Genomic DNA, 22,300 nt, shown 5'->3' with positions numbered 1-22,300 from the left:
ATCAAATTGGATGCTCGATAGACTATCCTGCCTAAAGCATTGAGCTCCGTTTATTTATGGGAGAACACAGGGATAACAGCAGGAAGTGATGGCTATACAACATCATCCAATCAGTTCCAAATGTACAGTCACATGACATAAGTTACTCACATAGAATCAGCCAGTGACACACTGCATACATTCAAATATACAATAGAAAGGGGGAGTACACGATCGTGAACGAGCACAACAGCGTGCACGGCTTCCCGCCTTTGGTGCGTGGAAATCCGCACTGCAGTTAACAATGAAACCCATGTGTAGTGGAATTCGCGCCTAACACTACACAATGAAACCAGCGTGTAGAACCGTAAACGCTGCTCTGATCAAACTCGTGCATGCACTACCGCCACTACTAGCGTGAATCCCACTCAGCAAGGCTCAGAGAACAATGCCTAATAGGATTATACTACTGTTCCCGTAGATGTGAGGTTATCTGCTGGGAAAGAGCCATGCTGTTTCCACTGATCCGGCATAGTAGAAGGACATTAGCGTGTATCCCTTCATAAAGGCAGATAGATATCAAAATGATATTGACTTTACAGAACAAACCTATCCCCATCAAGTGAACAAATCTGCACATTATAAAGGGGTCCCCCCCGGTGGTCATATCCTTGCTGCTTTATCCTTGAGCTCCACACTGCAATACACAAAAATCTCTCCCGGAAAACAGACCCGCGCATGGAGTGTTCGCCGGCGGAGATGTCTATGTAGAGCAAACACATCTAAAGGAAGGTTTTCACTGCCACTAGTCTTTCCTAAATGCCGGTTCACCGTACACGCCCTAATGAGCGCATTGCAAGCATACCAACAACAAGAGCCATAATAACAAGCTAAATAAAACACTGAAAAATGTCCACACTAGTCCTAATAAAATTTCCACAACCGCATTAGAATAGTTACAGTTCTGATGGTGTGGGGGCCCATTACCTCTCTTGATGAAGTGATCATTCTCTCAACAGAGAGTACTTGTAATTCACAGAGTAAAGTTAAAACGCAACCCCCTCTGCAAATTTCTTCTCTGTAGATACCAACAATCCAAAGTCAAACAGACACTAAGGGTGGTCAAAAAGCCTTTCTCCATACAGGAACTCCAATGATGCCCCTCCAGACACAGACAGTTACCAAACTCCTTATCCTTAATGCATGCTCTCTTTCCACTCTGGTCAATGCAGCCATCCACCTGATCACTCATAGCAGCCCCAAGCCGTGTGCACAGGCTCCTGGCTGTTCTAACAACACATTTAGTCCTGGGTCTCTCTGGGGCCTAGTGGACTCTTAAAATATGTGACTGCTGCCCAACAGTCCTCTTTTCTACTGGTAGGATATATTTACCCTGTCCTCTGTCCCTGCTCTCCTGTCTGGGCCAGTCTGTTTGTTCAGTGGTGGGGGGGGGGGTCTCAAGCACAGCAGTGCTGATGGCCAATAAGATTCCTTCTGCCCCTATTACTAGAGGGAGGCCTCCCAGCCATCATCTTCTCCCTGCATCGTCCATCAAAGCCAGGGAGCAACAACAACTTGCAGTAGGCGTGTCATCCTGCAGAGTGGTCCCACATTTCTTTCAGATGTTCTGTCATTGATGAAAGGGAAAACAAAAATTACACTTGCTCATAATTCTATTTTCATGTGCTCTCCATTGCATCACGTGTCCATTTTTCCCACAGTATTTCTGTATGTGGAGTTTTCTCATATTACCCCCATATCCTATGGTGCCATGTAAAGATATCTGAGGCTCAGGAAAGTGAGGAGTTAAACATGTAAAAATACACCGCTCTTGTCTCTTTACATGTAGTTGGATCCTCTCTTAGGTGTGTGCCATAGTTAAAAATTAAAGCTGAAATCTAGGTTGAAAAAAAATATTTAGGCTTTGCAATCATTAAATGCATTGTTATGTTATTTCAAACAGTCTAAATGCCTTGTTTACACTAAATATCAGCCTCTTGGAGTTCCTGTACAGCAGTGCTCAGAAGAGACAACAGCACAAGGTGTCAATCAGCAAGAAGCATGCTGATAGGGGGAGAAAGCAGAGTGGCAGAGATAAGCTAATCAGTGTATTGTTTCTTTTTTCTCTGTACATTCACAGGGTTAGGGTGGAGAGGAGATTTGTAAGAGAAAGTGAAACTGCAGCAAAGATTAGGTCCCCTCCCCTACCAGGTACGGCTGTGTTGTGTTACAGAGCTGTATACATTTCAGGACTAGATTAACAGAAATACAAACCAGCTTTTCACCTACAGTGGGAAAAAAAAAATATTTGATCCACTGCAGATTTTGTAAGTTTTCCCACTTACAAAGTGAAGGGTCTATAATTTTTATCATAGGTGTGTTTTAAATGAAAAAGACAGAATATTGGATCTATCTGAAACCGATCGTATCTATTCACACATTCACAAAACGGTGTTAAAATATACACGAAATGGAACTCCCGACAAACTGCATACATTTTGTGCTCCAAAACAAAATTGTGTTTATAACAGCTTGCTCCTGCGCTCAGAATCCGAGCTCTCCGACCACTCTTTCCATGGGACTCACACTTGGCATCTCAAATGGCTATGGTCTTGCTGCCCTACAGGACTGGGGTAGTCCAACAGGTTCTAAAAACAAAGAAGTGTGCACCGACCTAGCGCATTATCCTCAATGAAGGCTTTATTAATAAAACCTAAAAATGACTACTCACAAACATGGATGTATATCAGTCATATCAAAACCACTTGTGTGGATATCAGGAGCAGTCCATACGAAAGTCCACTGTCCTTAACCACTTGCCGACCCCCGCACGACTATTTACTGCGGCGGTCAGCCGCTCCTGGGCAAACTGATGTAGGGCTGCGTCACTCGCCCAGGAGCCTGTAGGGGGCGAGCGCGCGCCGCCGGGGGCGAGCGAGCGTGCGCCGCCGGAGGCGCGCTCCCGCCCCCGCTCGTTCACAGTGATCCCCGCGCATGTGATCGGTGGCTCCGATGTCCGCCGGTCACTCGCGATCTCCCGCAGGAGAGGGAGAATGGCAGACAGCTGATGTAAACACAGCCGTCTGTCATTCTCCCTGATGTAAGTGCAGAGACTATACGACCCTGCTATGTAGGATCGTATGTCTCTGTGGTTACATCACAAGCCACGCCCCCCACAGTTAGAATCACGCCCCTAGGGATACATTTAACCCACTGATCACCAATAAAGTTAACCCCTTCCCTGCCAGTGTCATTTTTACAGTAACAGTGCATATTTATAGCACTGATTACTGTAGTAATTTCACTGGTACTCCCAAAAGTGTCAAAAATGTCAGTCAGGGGTCCGATCTGTCTGCCCCAATGTCGCAGCCCCGCAAAAAAATCGCAGATCGCCGCCATTACTAGTTAAAAAAAAACAATAAAAATTACATAAATCTTTCCTGTAAGTAAACGCAATAACTTTTGCGCAAACCAATCCAAAAACGCTTATTGCAATTTTTTTTACCAAAAATATGTAGCAAAAAACAAATTGGCCTAAAATGTCTGTTTGTGGGAAAAAAAAGGACGTCAATTTAATTTGGGTATAGCGTTGCACGACTGCGCAATTGTCTGTTAAAGTCACGCAGTGCCGAATTGCAAAATAGGGCCTGGTCTTTGAGCAGCCAAATCCTTCGGGACTTAAGTGGTTAACAGACGATGGCTGACGCGTTTCTAGGCTTCGCCTCTTCCTCAGAGCCACTGTGTCTTATTGAACTCACAAGTTTAAATAGCAGAGTGTGGCCGCAGCCTCATCAATAGGGCCTTTGGGACTCCTCCCTCTAGGGTGTGGTTCCAATATTATTAACCCTTACCACATAAACCACTGCCGTCAGCACCCAAAGATGTGGATTCATTATATACCATGATCAAGTGTGCCATCCATGTGGCACACATTAAAAACATATGAAAACATGCCAATAAAAGTAAAAATAATAGCAATAATAGTAAAAACCTTTTCCAATTAAAACAATAATAGTGAGAGACCATTCCAGATACCAATACATTTTGTGCTGACATCTCCCCACTGTGTTTGGAGATGTAATCAGCAAAAAGGTACACTACTACATATCTGGTTGGATTCAACCCTTCTGGAGAGATATACATAATTTCATCTCCCGCATTACAATGTACACACCGGATTATACCCCGGAACAATATCTCCTCCATCATACCATGCGCCTTGTAAACGCAGCTAAAATGTGTATCCCTTGTTGCTGGTTGTCTACTCCCCCCCCCCCCCTACAACAACAGATTGGTTCGATCGCATTAATAAAGTACCTCACGGAATACGGAATACCTCAGACTGATAAGCCACTCTTAGTGATAAATTGCCTCTGGCTGACTCTTTATCTTGACAATAACATTAAAATCTGTCCTCCTAAGCAAATACACTGCTCTACTCTCCCATTACTGCCCCCCACAACTTCCCCTCCTCTTCTCCCCCCCCCTTTTTTTTTTCCTTTTTTTTTTCCTTTTTTTTTTTTCATCCCGGGCTGGCATGTTGCTCTTACTTTTTCCCAAACAAAACCTTTTATGACTAACCCCTGAAATACCTGCAGCTATGCTATTCTTGTATTTTCTCTCTGACTCATACATGCAACACCTTCTTTCTTTTCTTTACTTGATAGCATCCATTCACAACCCTCAGCCGCTAGGTAACCCAATGGACGGCCCAACCCCTATTGAGGTGACCGCTCCCCTGGTTCAGACACAGCAAGTTCCCCTTGGGGGTGTCTGGACCTCTAGTGGGCCACTAAGACGACCCAAGCAACTTCAAACTTACTTTCATCCATGTTAGGCTCCATTGATACACTGTCAATAAGACCTCATATCTCTCCTACAGGCTGGAAAGCCTGAAATAAAATAAAAAACTATCTTGGCTATCCAACCGAGATCACGGCAGTATTTGCAACTGCCAGGTCTCCCGAGACTCATAGAGACTTCCGGGGACCATCTGGTTAAGTAAATCGCTGGCTAAAAAAAAATGATGTCTGAATGATGCCTGCAGCTGCAGGCATCATTCAGATATCCCCACTTAAAGCCCAGGACGTCATATGACATCCAACGGTAAGGAGGTGGTTAGAGTGGGAGAGGTATTAGAACACTTGTCAGTTGTTATTGCTGTCTGTGATTCCGTTAAAGAGATTTGATCTCTCTATTTGTCCTGTTTACTATTGTCATTGAAAGTGAAAGAAAAAGAAAATCCCAGTATTTGGGTTAGCCCCAGAAAAGTAATAGAGAGGAAATCTTTCAAGGAGGACACTAGCCCTGGTGACCTGGGGGTCCCCAAGGAATTCTTTTAATTTGCAGGGATTTCCTCACTTTCTGTTTGGTTATGGGACAGGAAGTGATGGGAAATCTCCGGAATACCACACAGATGGCAAAAAAAAAAAAATATGACAAGGGTTATAACCCTCCCTTACTGCTTACTCTAGTCCAGTGATGGTGAATCTTGGCACCCCAGATGTTTGGAACTTCATTTCCCATGATTCTCACCTACACTGCAGAGTGCATGAGCATCATGGGAAATGTAGTTCCAAAACATCTGGGATATCAAGATTCGCCATCACTGCTCTAGTCTATTCAAGATGAAAAAAAAAGGTTTTGCCCATAGTTATACTTTAGGTGGAAATAAAATAACAGATGTACATGTTTTGCAGCCAGGATCCACTATAAACTGTATATGGGAACTATCATGCAAGAGTATTTCTTATAAACTTTGACAATTTAAAAGTTGGCTCTAAACCGTTCTTTCTTCTCACAGAATGACCTTATTAGTATTATTCATATTAGTATTTTGGATATATTAGTACCCTTTAAACTGTAATGGAGAATTTCCTTTTGTGGGAGGAGGGGCTGGTTTATGAGGAATACCTGATCAAAGGAGCTTATAAAAATGGATCACACCATGTAACTTTTTGTGGTTTACATATTAATCCATCTTTTTCAAACAAATGCTAACGATTCCTGCACTTATTTATTGTTAGCCTACCTGGTGAATTTACTACAAGAATTATAGTGTTGGAAAACTTTGCGTGTTTAAATGCAGATTGTTTAACAACATCACCAGATTTGAAGTGTATGTAAACCTTAACTATGAACAAAAATTGTCTCTTTTAGTCTGTTGAATATCTTATTGACCCCCCCCCCCCTCCTCCATATTATAGAAATGAGGAGGGGAAAGGTGCAGTCCTTAAATCAGAACTTTACCCATAACAACTTGATTAAAAATAATGTGCTTTAGCAAGAAGCATAAATTCCACATTAACCACTTCCCGCCTAGGGGTTAAACAGATGTTAATGCCCAATTGTTAAAGCACAATTGCGCAACATGTGGTAGTAAAACGGTACATATCATCACAACTACTTTGTGCATCCAAGTGGATTTTACCTTGTGTTTTTTTTAACCACTTGCCGACCGCCGCAAGTACATATACTGCGGCGGTCAGCCCCTCACAGGCAAAGTTACGTATATATACGCGCAAAACAATCAAAATACGCGTTTTGCGATTTTTTTTTTACCAAACATATGTAGCATAAAACAAATTGGCCGAAAATGTTAAAAAATTTTGATTTTTACATTTTTTTGGGGGGAATTTCATATAAAAAAATGTGAAAAATATTGTTATTTTTGCAAAATTGACGCTCTTTTTTTGTTTATAGCGCATGATCAAAAAATCGCACAGGTGATCAAATACCACCAAAAGAAAGCTCTGTTTGTGGGAAAAAAAGGACGTCAAATTCGTTTAGGTACAGCGTCACACGACCGCTTAATTGTCCGTTAAATTCACGCAGTCCTGAATCACAAAATACCCCCTGGTCAGGAAGGGGGTAAAATCTTCCGAGGCTTAAGTGGTTAAGGAACAATTTGGCTTTCATTTGGTGGTAAATGGTAATGGATATCCCCTGATTTTTTTATTTTTTTACTATTCTCAAACAAAAACTGGCCCAAAATAGTAATTTTTTTTATATTTAGCTGTGTATTTTGTTGCTACTACCATAACTAGCACCAAAGAACAACCCAAAATAAATTCTGCTCCCGACGATTGCTGCAATACGACATATGTGTATATTAGTTGTTGTTTGTACCCGTAGTAGGGCCCAGAAACAATATTGCACGTTTTGGTTTTTTTTTTATGCTACCTAAAACATACTGACACTGATACTAATTTAAAAAATGCTTAAAAAAACAAAAAGAATTCTGCCCAAAATATGACCATAACCTTTGACCCTGACACTGACCTAGATTAAAAAAATTGATCTAGTGTTTGCGTTTTTTATTTTATTTTATTATTATTTATTTTTTTATACACAGATGTGTTTATTTCGTTCTCCCTGCAAGGAGAGAGAGATAAATTATCTCTCCCCTCCATTCAGAGAAAAAGAAAACACTAATCACTAACCAATCAGAGGCTATCACAGTGATCAAGTGACCAGAAATTCTGGGTCCCAATTATTAGTAAGAGAACCAGGGGCTCCCGATAGAACCCTGGTCTCTGTGCTGGGAGCATGCTGTGTGGCGCGGTCCTAGCACAAAGACAGATACACATATATGCGGCCCCATGGAAAAAAAAAAAAAAAGTCCAGTGAGGCTGCATATATGCGTACTGTCAACGGGAAGGGATTAATAGTTCTACTACCAAAATGTGTCTGCTGTAAATTGCCTCCAGCATTTCTCCTGTTTCTTGCTGGAGGCTGCCATTTTGCTGAAGCCAAGAGCTCCTGAGCATCAGTAAATCTTTAGGCTGTCAGCAAATTGACCTCTAGTGCCTCTGATTTTAGGTACAGTGCCTACAAATAGAGATCCACTTTGCATGCGCAGAGCAGGGAGAGACAGCTTTTCAATGTTTTTGATAGCTATACCCAGACTTGTATAAAGTACTCGAAATTTCTACTTGAGTAAAAGTACAAGTGCTCGATCAAAAAATTACTTGAGTAGAAGTGGAAGTGCTCGCAGAAAAAGTTACTTAAGTAGAAGTACTAAAGTATTCAACATTTTTTTTACTTAAGTATTGCAAGTAGTTTTTTCAAAAAAATTGCTACTTAAGTACTAAAAGTAAAAAGTACCAGTAGTTTTGAAAAAAAAATTCTACTCAAGTACTGAAAGTAGAAGTACGAGTACTGTGTTATGTAGTTCTTAAAGAAATAAGTCAAAAGTTTGAACATCATATTGTTTTTATTATTTCAAATGATTTATTCAAATGATTAACCTGTGTTTGTTAGTAGTTTCTTGATGCACTTTAAGCGCTGTAGCACCATTTATTTGTTTGTTTCATATTTTCTTTTTATTGGAAAGATTTGGTATAGCAGCTTTTATTATACACAGCCTTTATTTTCGTATGCGCTGATTTACAAATGACATTATACACATTTTTTTGAGCTTTATGCAACCTGCCATCTACTGTTCTGGCAGTGGTAATTTTTTTAAAAGTAACGAGTAACTATGCAGCACAAAAAAAAAATACTTGAGTAGAAGTATCGAAATCATCGAAAAAATGTAGTGAAGTAAAAGTAGAAGTAGGAGAAAAAAATTCTACTCTAGGAAAGTACAGATACCGCATTTCGGTACTTAAGTACAGTACTTAAGTAGTTCTACTTCGTTACTATACATCTCTGGCTATACCTGCAAAAGAAGCCAACATGAAATCTTTTAGATCTTAATTTTCTGACTAAAGTTACACTTTAAAACTTCTGTCATTGGGTGACAAGGCTGCTCCTTCATAGATACAGTGTGCTTAGTGAGCATTGTTATTCTAAGGCAGTAAATGTTGTATTGGCAGAATCACCAGGTGAAAATAAGGGTAAATAGTCTAAAAAAAGAAAAAAAAAACGAATGTGGCCACCTCATCCAGGTACTGGTACTGGTCTATGTTTTTGAGTTTAGTTACACTTTAGGTTGCCCAGGTACAAAGACATTTTAACTACTTTTACACGTTTTTAGTAATGTAGTGCAGTGATTACCATATTCAACGACTTTGTGCAGATGAATAACTTGACAACCAGTATGTTTTAATTGTTTTCCCCTATGTGTCTACTGCAAACTTAAAGGGTTAGTTCAGTTTTACTGACTTTTGCCACAAACCTCCCTATACATTGTCCTCAGTATATTTATATGCAGTGCTCCTTCCATCTGGGGATATTTCATGCGATATGTTTAACCAACAATGACCAGATTTAAAGGGTTAGTTCACCTTTCACGACTTTTGACATAAACCTTGCTGAGTATTACAGTTTCCTCAAATGATTAACAAGCATTGGTCCTTTTTGTAAAATAATGCTTACTTTTTCAGCTGCTTATTCCGTTGCCCCCCCTTCTGCCATCTGCAACAATGCGTTCAGAGCTATAAAAAATAAAAAAAAATGACCTTTGAGTGTAATAATGCATGCCTGTATATATGTAGATATATACTTCTATAGCACCATTCATTTACACAGCGCTTTATATACTGTATATATTGTACATTCACATCCTTCCCTGCCCTTAAGGAGCTTACAATCTTAGGTCCCTAAGGCTCCATTCACACTGCCGCGACTTGTCAGATGACTTGTCAGACTGACAAGTCGCGGTCCCTCACGGTCCATTGACTGGTACAGGACCCGTTCTAATAGGAGCGACACAAGTCGCTCCGACTTAGAAAAAGGCTCCTGTACTACTTCGGGGCGACCTGGAGGCGACTTGCATTGACTTCCATTATGTGAAGTCCGTGCAAGTTGCGCCGAAGTCGCGGTGCACGGGACTTTACAGGTCGCCCCCGAAGTCCTGCAGGAGTCGTGCCGCTTCAGTGTGAATGCGGTCTAACTCACATTAATACATACACATACTGGACCCTCAAAGTGCTTACAATCTAAGGTCCCTAACTCACATCCATACATACACATACTAGGGACAATTTAGACAGGAGCCAATTAACCTTTACCGGTACATATACATTCACAACAGTCCCTACCCTCAAGGAGCTTACAATCTAAGGTCCCTAACTCACATCCATACTTACACATACTAGGGACAATTTAGACAGGAGCCAATTAACCTTTACCGGTACATATATAGTCACATCAGTCCCTGCCCTCAAGGAGCTTACAATCTAAGGTCCCTAACTCACATCCATACATACACATACTAGGGCCAATTTAGACAGGAGCCAATTAACCTTTACCGGTACATATACATTCACATCAGCCCCTGCCCTCAAGGAGCTTACAATCTAAGGTCCCTAAGGCTGGCCATACACTATACAATTTTCTTATTCAATTTCCTTTAGATTTACCTTTAACTATGTAGTGCAAGGGCCTGCCTGATTGCATACAAATTAAAAGTGTTTAGGTTTGACCCTATATTACATGGTTTTGGTAAATCTAAAGGAAAGTTGAACAAGAAAATTGTATAGTGTATGGCCAGCCTAACTCACATCCATACATACACATACTAGGGCCAATTTAGACAGGAGCCAATTAACCTTTACCGGTACATATACATTCACATCAGTCCCTGCCCTCAAGGAGCTTACAATCTAAGGTCCCTAACTCACATTCATACATACACATAGTAGGGCCAATTTAGACAGGAGCCAATTAACCTATCAGCATGTCTTTGGAGAGTGGGAGGAAACCGGGGCACCCAGAGGAATATATGAGCGTATACACGTTAAGTGCAACACTGGAAGCTAGGAGGAAGTAGAATGTTAAGCGTGTATTCACATGTATGCGCAAGGTCTTTACAGCACATTAGGTATTTTTACTCTGCCAACAAGAGCCTACATATAAACATTAGTCAGGTATTATGTTCATGTTCAAGAGGCCTTAAAGGATAAGTTCACCTTTGGGAACATGTTACATGTTTCACCTGTTTTTTAGAATGGAACATGTAACATGTAGCTGCTCCCCGATCCCCCTTCTAATTGTGACAGGGGTCTGGGGATTTTCTCCCCGCATCCTCTGTCACAATTTGAAAAGAACGTGGCTGTGCGGGTCTCCACCCACATGGCTGCGTCATTCATTCACAGAGTTCTGTGAATGAATGAACTACAAGTACTGACAGCTTTTGCGGTTGACACCTTCTCTCAATATACTACCAGGGCGCTGATGCTTTCTGTCATTCAGTAGCTGCCTCACCATACGAGGTACAAGCATACAGCTACACAGATGCTCTGCAGGATCTGCTGATCGTGGGTCCAATGCTTTACAGGCTCCTAAAAAATAAATAAATAAATGCACATATTTTTTTACTTGCAAAAAGTGTGAATTGACTATATCTTTTTTCTTTTTATAAAATGAACTTATCCTTCAATTAGTCTCTGGGTCTGTGTAATGTTTTTCTTCAAACATATATATTTTTTTATTAGTCACAGGTATTCTGTAAGATCCTTACTTCCTACACTGAGGCTAGAGAAAATCTGCCTCCGTACAAATGAATTGAGTGATTTTTGATTACGCAGTCGTACTTACCTTGCCGTTTAAAGCTCCAAAAAAAAATGTGCGGATTGGTTGTTGTGGGTCACGCGTTTAAATAATAGAATAAACCATGAACTTCTCATATTAGACATAGCCACTTAAACTAATATACAGTTTACGCTGCAACAGTTTAAAACAAATATTACCAGACTGTATAATGAAAAAAATATTAAGACTGCATCCTTATATTCTAACTGGAAGCATGTTTTTTCTGCCTTTGGCTCAAACTAAAGCTCGATATGTACATGTTTGTTATTGTTTGTAATGTTATCCCTTTTTTCCGTGTGTTTGCAGTAATGCTTTATGAAGTGATTGTATATTTAAACCCTCTTGTACTGGAAGGCAGGCAGCGTGTTATACTTTGAGGACCTCCCAGATAGATTAAACTGACTTCCAGAACTGTATAGTTAATTTTTCCTTATCCTCAATTTAGAATATGACTGTTGAAATGGCAAAACAGTCTACAACAATTAAAGCCATGAAAAATGAAGTCCTGGAAAAGGAAGAACGGATACGGGAACTACAGGAAAGGTAGTGTTTCATTTATTTTTCTAGTTGCTGTGCAATCATCCATTGTGTTTGTCGCCACCTTGTGGCTACCATTGATTTCTCTTTTTTTTTTCTTTTTTTTTTTTTTTTTTTTTTTTTTTTATGTTCTCACAGAATGTCATGCCTACATATTTTTGGGTCAGGGAAGGCAAAGAGTTGGAGGTGCTAATTCTCTACATTTGTTTTTCGTTTCTCTGTTTTAAGTTTAATATAACAGATGGATTTTCTGCTTTCACAAGAAAGCTGGGAAGTGCAGCTGAAGGTCACAAATTGTGTGAACTCATAAATGATTTGATGGAGTAACCAAAGTTAGATTGAGACCCCAGAGTGGACTTAATCACCCTTGATTTAAATTCAAATCAGAGCGAAGTGCAGAGGAATCTTTCAGATACTGTAATTCTTTGCCTGGGGGCTGAGAGACATGTCAAGGTTTAGCTGCTTAAACTGGATTAAGCACCAAAGCTTATATGTATAACAAGTGCAAAAGGACAGTTTTGTTTGTTTAGACTTGAATTGATTGGAGTCTTTTTTAAAAAGAAGAATTCAAGAGCACTGTAATAGTTTACAAATTATAGCTTTCACCTTTTTTTATTTTTTTATTTTTTTTTATTTCTTTCTGTTACGGGACTTAAATGCTAATTGCTTTTACAGCCATCCTGCAAGAAATTTCTGTTTTATTTTATATATGGTTCCATGCTTTTCATTATCCTAATTGTATATTACTAATTACATTTTCTTGTCCTGGTTTATGAATATGCCAAGTTAATCCTGGGTGAGGTCATCCGAAAAAATGTCCAAAGATTTTCAATATAAAGATCAACTTTCTTTTAATTTAATAGTTTGTTATTGCTTTACTCACATTTCATTTCTGCTTGACTGACGAAGAAGTAAAGTTTTCACTTTAGCAGGGCAGATACAAGAATGTTTTTTTTTTTTTTATACCTTTCTGGACAGTGTTTATTGTGCTATGAAAATCATTGAATAGCTTTACCTATTTTATCAGAATAGCTTTACTTTTTTTGTGTCAGTTACCATGCATGGGAAACACATGCATTGCACTCTCAATGTTTTTTAAAATAATGTAGTAGGCCTTACCAATTAAGATTTATGTGAGAGTTATAAGACTGTCAATGACTCTATGGATGTGAAATAGTTAGTGTTTATGTGATTTTATATTTGTTCTGCTTTAGGATGAATTCCAGACACCGATACCTGTAGGCTTACATGCATAAGTGCCTACAGTTCTGGCTCTCTATAGAAATATCTATCTTTTATATAAAAAATATTCTTAAAGGATCTGCTACTAACGGCTTGGTGTCAGATACCACAGCATACTTTTAGAGAGCTAGTGGTGTACATTGCCCAAAGGGTTAGGGTTGTTTTGGTGGCAAAAGGGGGACCCACTTAATATTAGCTGTGTTGTCATAAAGTTATGGCTGATCTATATCTATATATATATATATATATATATATATATATATTAATGTGTGTGTGTGTTATTGTACATTTTTCGCACTAGGTTTGAAGCATTTTTAATAAATTTTAAACCCATCAAACCATCTGGTAAATGTAGATGTGTCGATTAAAAGGGACACATTTAAAAAAAAAAAATCTAAATATTTGTGTACAGTAATTTATATTTTATTATAAATATTTTTTGTATTCTTTTTTGTTATTAATTGGATTATCATATTCGATTTCTAATTTGTTGTTCTAATGTTTGTCTGTGATCGTATAAGAAATGTGTTAATATAAATTTTAGCTCTGCTAGGTTCCAAATACCACTTGTTTAAAACGGTCAAGAATAGACCTAAAGACCTAAAGAAATTAAATTCTCATCATCACTTTCCTAGATAATGCATATACATTCCATAAAGATGATTACACTCCCTATGATATTGTATTAGTTTTGTTGCTTCCAAATATCAATCACTCATTCAGGTATTAATAAACTTCAATTTATCATTCATATTAACAATTCGCATTTAATGTGGAACAATAAAAAATATATATTATATCTTTAAATCATGTTTGCACATAAAAGACTGGATGGGCCCTTGGCTCCTAACCTATATAAATACTAAAAATCTGTGCAAATTACTCTTGCAGCTTCTGCTATCATTATTAAAGAGCAGTGCGCTAACTGTTGGCACTATTTAAATCCTGTATAAAAATAATAATGTTCTGCTTTATATCCGGCTTATTTTAGTGCCATCTACCTGTCCTAATTTTAAGCAATTTAAGCAGAGCATATAATAAGCAAAGATGAATAAATAAAGATTTCATTTAATAAAAGGAGCCTTTCCTATTGATCCCTAAATTTATAGATCTAGACTGTGGAAGATAAATGTAAATCATGACTTTTCCTGTAAAAGTCATGCTTGACTCATACCTCTTTTGCCTTCAAGGCTCCCTACTGGCTCTTTCATACAATATGGGGGCCTCATTAACCAATCTAGAGGTTTTGGAGGTGGTAACGGTGAGGCCAAGTTTGACTTTTACTGGAAATGGTAAGATTGTATCATTTTCGTATTATTAGCTGCAGCAGTAAAGACTGTAGGAAAGGAGAAGTGCATTGTGTTTACGCTTACTTTTCAGGTCATTTTCTTATTTATTCTGTCATTATTTGCTCCTGCTGAATTGCTCAGGTTTGTAAAAAATTGTCTTTATTGTGGACTAACCACCCTTTTCTTTCAGTGGTGAAGTACAATTTACTCATAGCCTAAAATGTATTATTACTATAGTAAAATATCTCTCTGAACAAGTTTTAATCTACACCATCTTTTTGTTAAAGATTTTTCTCAATTTCCAGCACTTTCTGTGGTTCCTCCTGCCAGCCCCTATGTCCTATATTAATGAAGGAGCTGATGGGGGGAACCCCAGCACAATGAGGCCATGCAGGTATTTGCTACAACTGTGTCAGATACTTGCAGGGACTGGTAGTCTGCAACACATTGAACCACCAGAAAGGTAAGTATCCATCTGCTTCTTTTACAGGCTGGTTTAGTTTATATTGGTCATCTGATTGACAGAATCGCTTTAAAAAAAATAATAATAATATTTAAATTCAATTTAACCTGCTCTGTGCCATAGGTTTGCACAGAACAACCTGATCCACCTTCCCTCGCAGAGTGCCCATCATAGAAAGCTGCTTCCTATGGGGGCACTTGTGTGGGCCCACTTTCGAGCCAGGCTGTGTTTTTCTATTTAGACATACAGCTCAGCCCCATGCCCAGTTCTCTGCTCACATGTTTGGACTGACAGCAGCAGGAGCCAATGGTTCCTACAGCCAAGCCTGTGAGAGGGGAGAAGAGCTGGGCGCTGTATCCAGATCAGGCCCTGGTGTGTATTTAGGGGGGGGGGGGGGGTCAGGGGGGATGTGCTACTATTAAAAGTTTTTTTTACCTTAATTTAGAGAATGCATTAAGGTAAAAAAGACAAAAAAAAAAAACTTTAGTCCCGGTTCACAGTTATGTGATGCGTGAACCCTGCAAATCTACTGCTGGTTCCCACATTGCATCCCCAGCACAGGCAGTTTACACTGTCATATGCGAATCACTTGGGGTGTCAATTCAGAGTTAACGACACCACCAGATCAGTTTACATATCGCAGTACGATCTGACATTTTAGACATGAATTGGATCGCATAGGTGTGAACCACTTCTGCTGAAGACCCAAAAAATGGTCCTGTGCGTGTTTGTGCCGAATCAAATGAGAATTCAGCCATACTACCTGTATGGCTGAATTTGCATCGCGCAGACATTGCATGTGATTTTCAGAGCAGTGCACTCCGAATCACATGCGATGTCTGTCAACGCAGATGTGTGAACAGAGCCTCACCTTTACAACCACTTTAGAGTGTATGTTAATCCTAACAATTAATTTTTCTTATTTGCGCAACTTTGGTCTGTTAAAGATACAGATGAAAGCATTTTGTTATATCTTTTTAAACAGTGCCACAAATTCCTCTTGATCCTGACAGAAATCTAGTAAGCAGATCACTTCTCATGCCTTCTGCCCCTGCGCCGTTATTAGTTAGCATTGTTCTTTCTGTGTAAAATACAGAACACCTTGTCTCTATGTTATGGAGATGAGGACAGGGATTAGGACTGGCAAAGTACAAATTACATTTTGTTCTTGGGTTTGGATACACTTTAAATGTTCTGCAATTAATAATCCCACATTTCAGTTGATTTATTCATTTTCATGACAGCTAAACTTCATGGTACCTCTTTAGGTGAAGGTTCCCTGCTCAGTCAATAAAAACTGCTGTAACTCCCAGAATGGTTATAATTATGATTTAGGTGAGAGTTGAACCCTTTAGAAATGATGGTGACAGATTTCATGTGACAATTCCTGGTATGTTTTATATATTAAATAGGCTTCCAATAGAAAACAGTTTTTCTAATCTGTGTAAAGTGTAGCAGTTTTATTGCTATAAGTTTTGCCCTCCCTTTTGGTACTAGTAATTTATGTTAATTTTTGTTCCTTTTTTTTCGATTAGTTATTAAAATTTTTTAACTTGGTGTCATTTCTTTTCCTGTGTCAGGAAAGTAGAAATTGATGTTATTATTTTTATTTTAAATACTTTTATAACCTTTTAAGCTAAAATAATATATAAGATAAACACTATTTTATCTTCTTTCAAAAACTGCTATGCATGCAAATAGTCACAGGCCCAGACTTACACAACATGTATGCTACAGGCTATAGAAAAAATATACAGTGTATTTGCTATCCAGATTTGTACATTTTAATCTGTTAATGAGTTTGCTTAGTACACATGCATACTCAATGCTCACTTTGCTTTTCACGTTGCCATGTTAAAAAGAACAGTGACTGTGTGTGTGTGTGTGTGTGTGTGTGTGTGTATATACAATCCATAGTAAATAATTGCAGGGCTTTTAAAGAGTATTTATCAGACCATGACCATTTTTAAAAATTGCAGGGCAATTTTCTAAAGGGCATGTGAACTGTTTGTATAGGAAATAAACTGCATGTGTCAGATGCAGGGACCTTCTCATAGGTTGTCCCATACTGATGTCCACATTAAGGTGCAACAATCTTAAATTGCAGGCATTTTGACAAATAATGCTGACAAATAATGCTGACAAATAATGCTGCCATAAAAATACCATCTCCAACGTCTTATAGATATTCTATATAAAGACAGATTTTTCAGGAAGCTGAAGTAATAATATCCTGATTCGATTAGTGCCTAATAACGGCATTAGTTAGAACTTTAATTTTAAGCCCAAATTCGCCCTTTTTAACTTTTCTGCCTGACTTTTTTTTTCTATTCTTTAAAGCTGAACTCCAGTTTGCAGAAGTCCGTTTTTATACTGTCCACACCCCTCTGCATTCTGTGTAACTTTTTTCACTTATTTAACATTTCTTCTGTGGTTTAGTTGACATATTTACCCACTTCTGGACCGGAAGGTTTTACCCCCCTAATGACCAGGCCATCTTTTTTGCGATATGGCACTGCGTTATTTTAACTGACAATTGCACAGTCATGCAATGTTGTACCCAAATAATATTGATGTCCTTGTTTTTCCCCCCACAAATAGAGCTTTCTTTTGGTGGTATTTGATCACCTCTGCCATTTTTATTTTTTGCGCTATAAACAAAAAAGTGCGACGATTCTGAGAAAAAAAAATAGTATTTTTTACTTTCTGCTATAAAACATTCCCAATAAAAAAAAATTTAAAATCAATTTTTTTTTTCATCATTTTATACCAAAATGTATTCTGTTACATATTTTTGGTAAAAAAAATCACAATAAGTGTATATTGATTGGCTTGTGCAAAAGTTGTCGCATCTACAAACTAGGGGAAGGATTTAGGTAATTTGTATTTATTTTTACTAGTAATGGCGGCGATCAGAGATTTTTAGCGGGATTGCGGCGGACAGATTGGACCCCTAACTGTTATTTTGACACTTTTGGGGGGACCAGTGACATTACTACAGTAATCAGTGCTAAAAATATTTACTGTTGCTATATTAATGACCCTGGCAGGGAAGGGGTTAACAACAGGGGCGATCAAAGGGTTAAATGTGTCCCTAGGGGTGCTTTCTAACTGTGTGGGAGATGGGCTTGCTGAATGAACACAGAGACCTGTGTTCTTAAATAAGAGGAACACAGGATTCCTGTGTTCATTACTGACAGAACAGTGGTCTGCTGTGTTTACAACGGCAGACTGCCATTCTGTCTCCACTGGGAGCAATTGCGGGTGCCTGGCGGACATTGCGGCCGCCGGACCCGCTGATTGGCTCCCCCTGTAGCCAATCAGCGTGTGTGCCCCCACTAGCGGTCCCATGAAAGGATGTACAGTTACGTCATTTCCCAGGACAGAGCCGACCTGCCACAGTATGTATACTGCTGGCAGTCGGCAAGTGGTTAAGCAGAAGTCTATATTTTGAAGTCTAAAACCGAACAAAAAGGAATTTGCATGCTACTCTGTATAAAAATAATTAGAAATGATTTGCAATAACATATCTGGATAATCATTCAACCAAGGCAATAGATGATCAGTAGTATTGTAAGTGGTTATTAGAAAGACATACTATTCCAAGAATGTGGTTCAGCATGATGTCTCCTTTTGGATGCGGTTTGAGTGCTTAGAAAACCTCATAGTACCTGTTTCTTTGAGAGGAGTATAAATCTGAATTGTATAGTAGTAACATGGACCTTCACTCTCTAGGGTGGCGCGGATGGAAAGGGATGTCAACATGAAAAGGCATTTGATAGAGGATCTGAAAACCCGTCTGAAAATCTACCAGGAAAATGAAAGACCCAGCAAAGAAATGTTAGAAAATCTTGAAAGGAAGGTAATGTACTCTGTATACTTATTCCCCAAGCCTATTATTCACTAAATCACCTTGGAATGTAGTACAGTGCAATGCACGTGCAGCTTAATAATACCCCGGAGGTCAGCTAACATCTTCCCATGACAGGCATTTACTTGATAGCAAAATAACACATAATAAGGTTCAGAAAACTGTTGTTCTATGCACGATCATGGTAAAGATAAAATAGCTGCATTTCTTAGCATACAGTAATTTGTGCAACACTATAGGTAGCACACAAACAATAATGTACATATCTGACAAAGCCATTGACTCTGCTTTTGCATATAGTTAAACATTAAAGAACTCCAGGAAGTGGTATAACTATCTTAACTACCCCCTATACTACTTCATTGGTAGCTCACACCCTTATGTTCCGGTTGTGCTCAATAGCTTACATTGTGACACAAAGCTCCTACTATTTTTTATTATTTAGAGAATATTCTCAGTTAACCTATCTACATACTGCTGTATACTCCAATACACGTCTAGCACACTTTGCATCATAAGCAAGGAATCTTGGTTTGCATATCCTTACTTCTCCTGCCTAACTGAAGCAGTTGATAATATTGGTTTTTACTCTTGCCCAAGTCAGCCCACTGTCAGAGAATATAATGCCTCAGCGAGAGTGATTCCCCCATCCACCTTAAATGTGTGGATGGGGGAATCCGGTCTTCTTTTTTTTTTTTTTTCGTTAAACTCGCTGGTTGGTTGAATGAAAAAAATAAATAATGTATGGGCTGCCTAGGGTGTATGCATACTGGATGCAGTAGTAAAGCAGACACCTGTAGACAGCATCATGGTCAGTCTAAGGCTCCATTTACACCTGGGCGTTTTTGAGCGTTTTTCAGCTCCAAAGACGCTCAAAAAAATAGTTCGTAAACGCCCAGCAAGTAAAACCCCATTCATTTAAATGGCCCCTGTTCACTTCTGAGCGTTTTAACGCCTGAAGCAAAATGCCTGTAGCTGAAAAAAGTACATGAGCTTCTTTTTGGGCTGATTACCAGTGTTTTTGATAGATGTTAATGCCTGCCTCCAAAAATGCCTGAAAATCGCGGTGAAAACGCTACGCTCAAGTGTGAATGCAGCCTAAAGGGTAGTGTTAAGCTGGATACACACTATACAACTTTTGTTGTTAGATTTCCTTTACATTTACCTTCAACTATGTAGTGTAAAGGCCTGCCTGATTGCATAAAAATTTAAAGTGTTTAGATTTGACCTCATAATCTATGGTTTTGGTAAATCTAAAGGAAAAAATCTAAACACGATTGTATAGTGTGTATGGCCCATTAGGCCCGATACACACTATACCGATACACACTATACTATTTTCTTTAGATTTATTTTGTTTAGATTTACCAAAACCAGCTCATAAGCTTTAGACTAGCAGATATAAGCCTAGTACACACTCATTGTTTTTTTTGTTCAACCCAGCAGGGCTAATGGAAAAAAAATGGATAGCTCAGGTCGGAGCCACTGTACTAGCTATACGACATTAATACAGAGATCTCCCCTGCTGTTTATTGTGTTCTGACAGGGGGACACCCCTACAGCACACACAGACTGACTACAGTACACAAATGACAGCCAGTTCTTATTGATTCAACCAATGCCACCCGACATTCGGTCAGTGTGTACTAGGCTTTACTCTAAATGGACGTGACTATCAAATTGAAGCTGAACCCCAGCTAACACTTTATAAGCAGTTACAGCAAACAGTACCCCCCCCCCCCTTTGGAATGACCATTGTAAGCACCCCTTTCAGTGTTAAATGGTTTACCTCAGCCCTCTAACTTCTAATCTGTCTGGGCAGCTTGGTCTATTAAAGCAGTATTAAACACAAAAGCAAGCATATATTGTTTTGCAGCTTACCAATTCTTAGATATGATCACTGCATTCACTTTCTTTTTTTAGGCTATCCTTTATTTTTCACCTGGTAATCCAGCCAGTAAGTCCATTGTTTTTCCACAGAACAGGCTCTACAGCAAATGTAGCAGTTAAGTGTTGAGACAAACCCTTTACCACTGACAGGGGTGCTTACAATGATCAGCTTTTATTTATGCATGTAAAAGCTTTATCCCAAAAGAAAAAAACAATGTTGCTGTAACTGCTTGTGGGAGCTGTAGTTTGGATTCTATTTGATAATGTATCTAAATCTGCTAGTACATCTAACACTCACTTCCCCCCAGACTGACAATGATGTTGTCCAAAGGTGCCCCCTCTTCTCCTTCATCCAGAGTGGGGGCACTCTAATACAGGAGGTGTGCTATAGGCTAGATCACCAGGTGAAAACAGAGTGAAGATAGCCTGAAAAAAAAAAAAAGTAGCCACTGCATCTAAAGTTTGGTAAGCTGTATTATATTACATTTTTGTTTTTGGGTTAAAGACTGCCTTAAAGTAAGTTGAAAAAAGCAGACTTACTGGTAGGATCACCAGGGGAAAATAAAGGAGAAAAGTAAAAGAAAACACATGCAACCACCACATCTAATGCCCCATACACACGTGCAGATTATCTGCAGACTTTTGTCTGCAGACTTACCAAAACCATATAATATGAGGTCAAACCTAAACACTTTCAATTTGTATGCAATCCGGCAGGCCCTTGCACTACATAGAAAAGGTAAGTCTGCAGACAAAAGTCTGCAGATAATCTGCACGTGTGTATGGGGCATAAGAATTGGTAAGCTGCAATTACAAACATCTTTCTTTTGAGGTTTAATACTGCCTTAATCCTTCTTAGCTTCCCCCTTCCCCCTGTATTCCATATAGCAAAATACATACCTTCAGCGCCTCTCCAGAGAGCTCCGATGTTCACTGGGCAACTTTTGTACAAATAGTCTCAGCTGGTGCTGTGGACCTGCTGGGCGCTACTGCCTCATGTATTCCTAGTGCTGGATTTGTACCCCCTGTGAGCGTGTACTTGCATCTTCTTTGGAAGAAATCACATGGTTTAAACATTTTGTGTAGCCAGAAAGCATTATTCTGATGCTTACTTCAGGGATATTTTCCCACTTTTCCTTTTCTTGGGTTGTCCTGTATGCAGTGTGTGTTTAAAGACTGTCATACATGGATTGAAATTCATCCGGTTCAGCAGGGATGGAACAAAATGTACTCCATGTGTGGGCAAAGCTAGTTGTACAGAAGTTGATCGCAATCAACTTCTGTACAACCAGCCTTGCCCACACATGGAGTGAATTTCGTCCGGTCCTTATTGATCCGGCCAAGTTTCAATCCAATTGATCGTGAAAAAAACAGACAGAGTGGTTGTACAGAAGTTGATCGCCAGTGTATTCTGTCAGTGAGGAAGTCTCCCCGCTGTTAGAATGCGATAACTCAGTGATGTGGATGGGAGAATTGGGTCATTTTTTTTTTCATTCAACCCGCTGGTTGAATAAATAAAAATGAATAATGTATGGGCTGCCTAAAAATCTA

General features: G+C 39.1%; 1 protein-coding gene across 1 annotated transcript in view; it reads left to right on the top strand.

Annotated features, from left to right (window-relative positions):
* CNTLN (centlein) overlaps positions 1 to 22,300 on the top strand; it is a 712,784-nt gene that overhangs the window by 628,219 nt on the left and 62,265 nt on the right. Inside the window, exons 21-22 of the mRNA XM_082272784.1 lie at positions 11,903 to 12,000; positions 18,724 to 18,850. Of these exons, the coding sequence (XP_082128910.1) occupies positions 11,903 to 12,000; positions 18,724 to 18,850 (225 nt within the window). The remainder of the gene's footprint in view (positions 1 to 11,902; positions 12,001 to 18,723; positions 18,851 to 22,300) is intronic.

This window comes from Pelophylax lessonae, assembly GCF_965119305.1.
Source record: "Pelophylax lessonae genome assembly, chromosome: 1".
In the NCBI taxonomy this organism is placed as follows: Eukaryota; Metazoa; Chordata; class Amphibia; order Anura; family Ranidae; genus Pelophylax; species Pelophylax lessonae.
The sequence above is the reverse complement of the archived record's forward strand: the minus strand, read 5'-3'. Positions and strand labels throughout refer to the sequence as shown.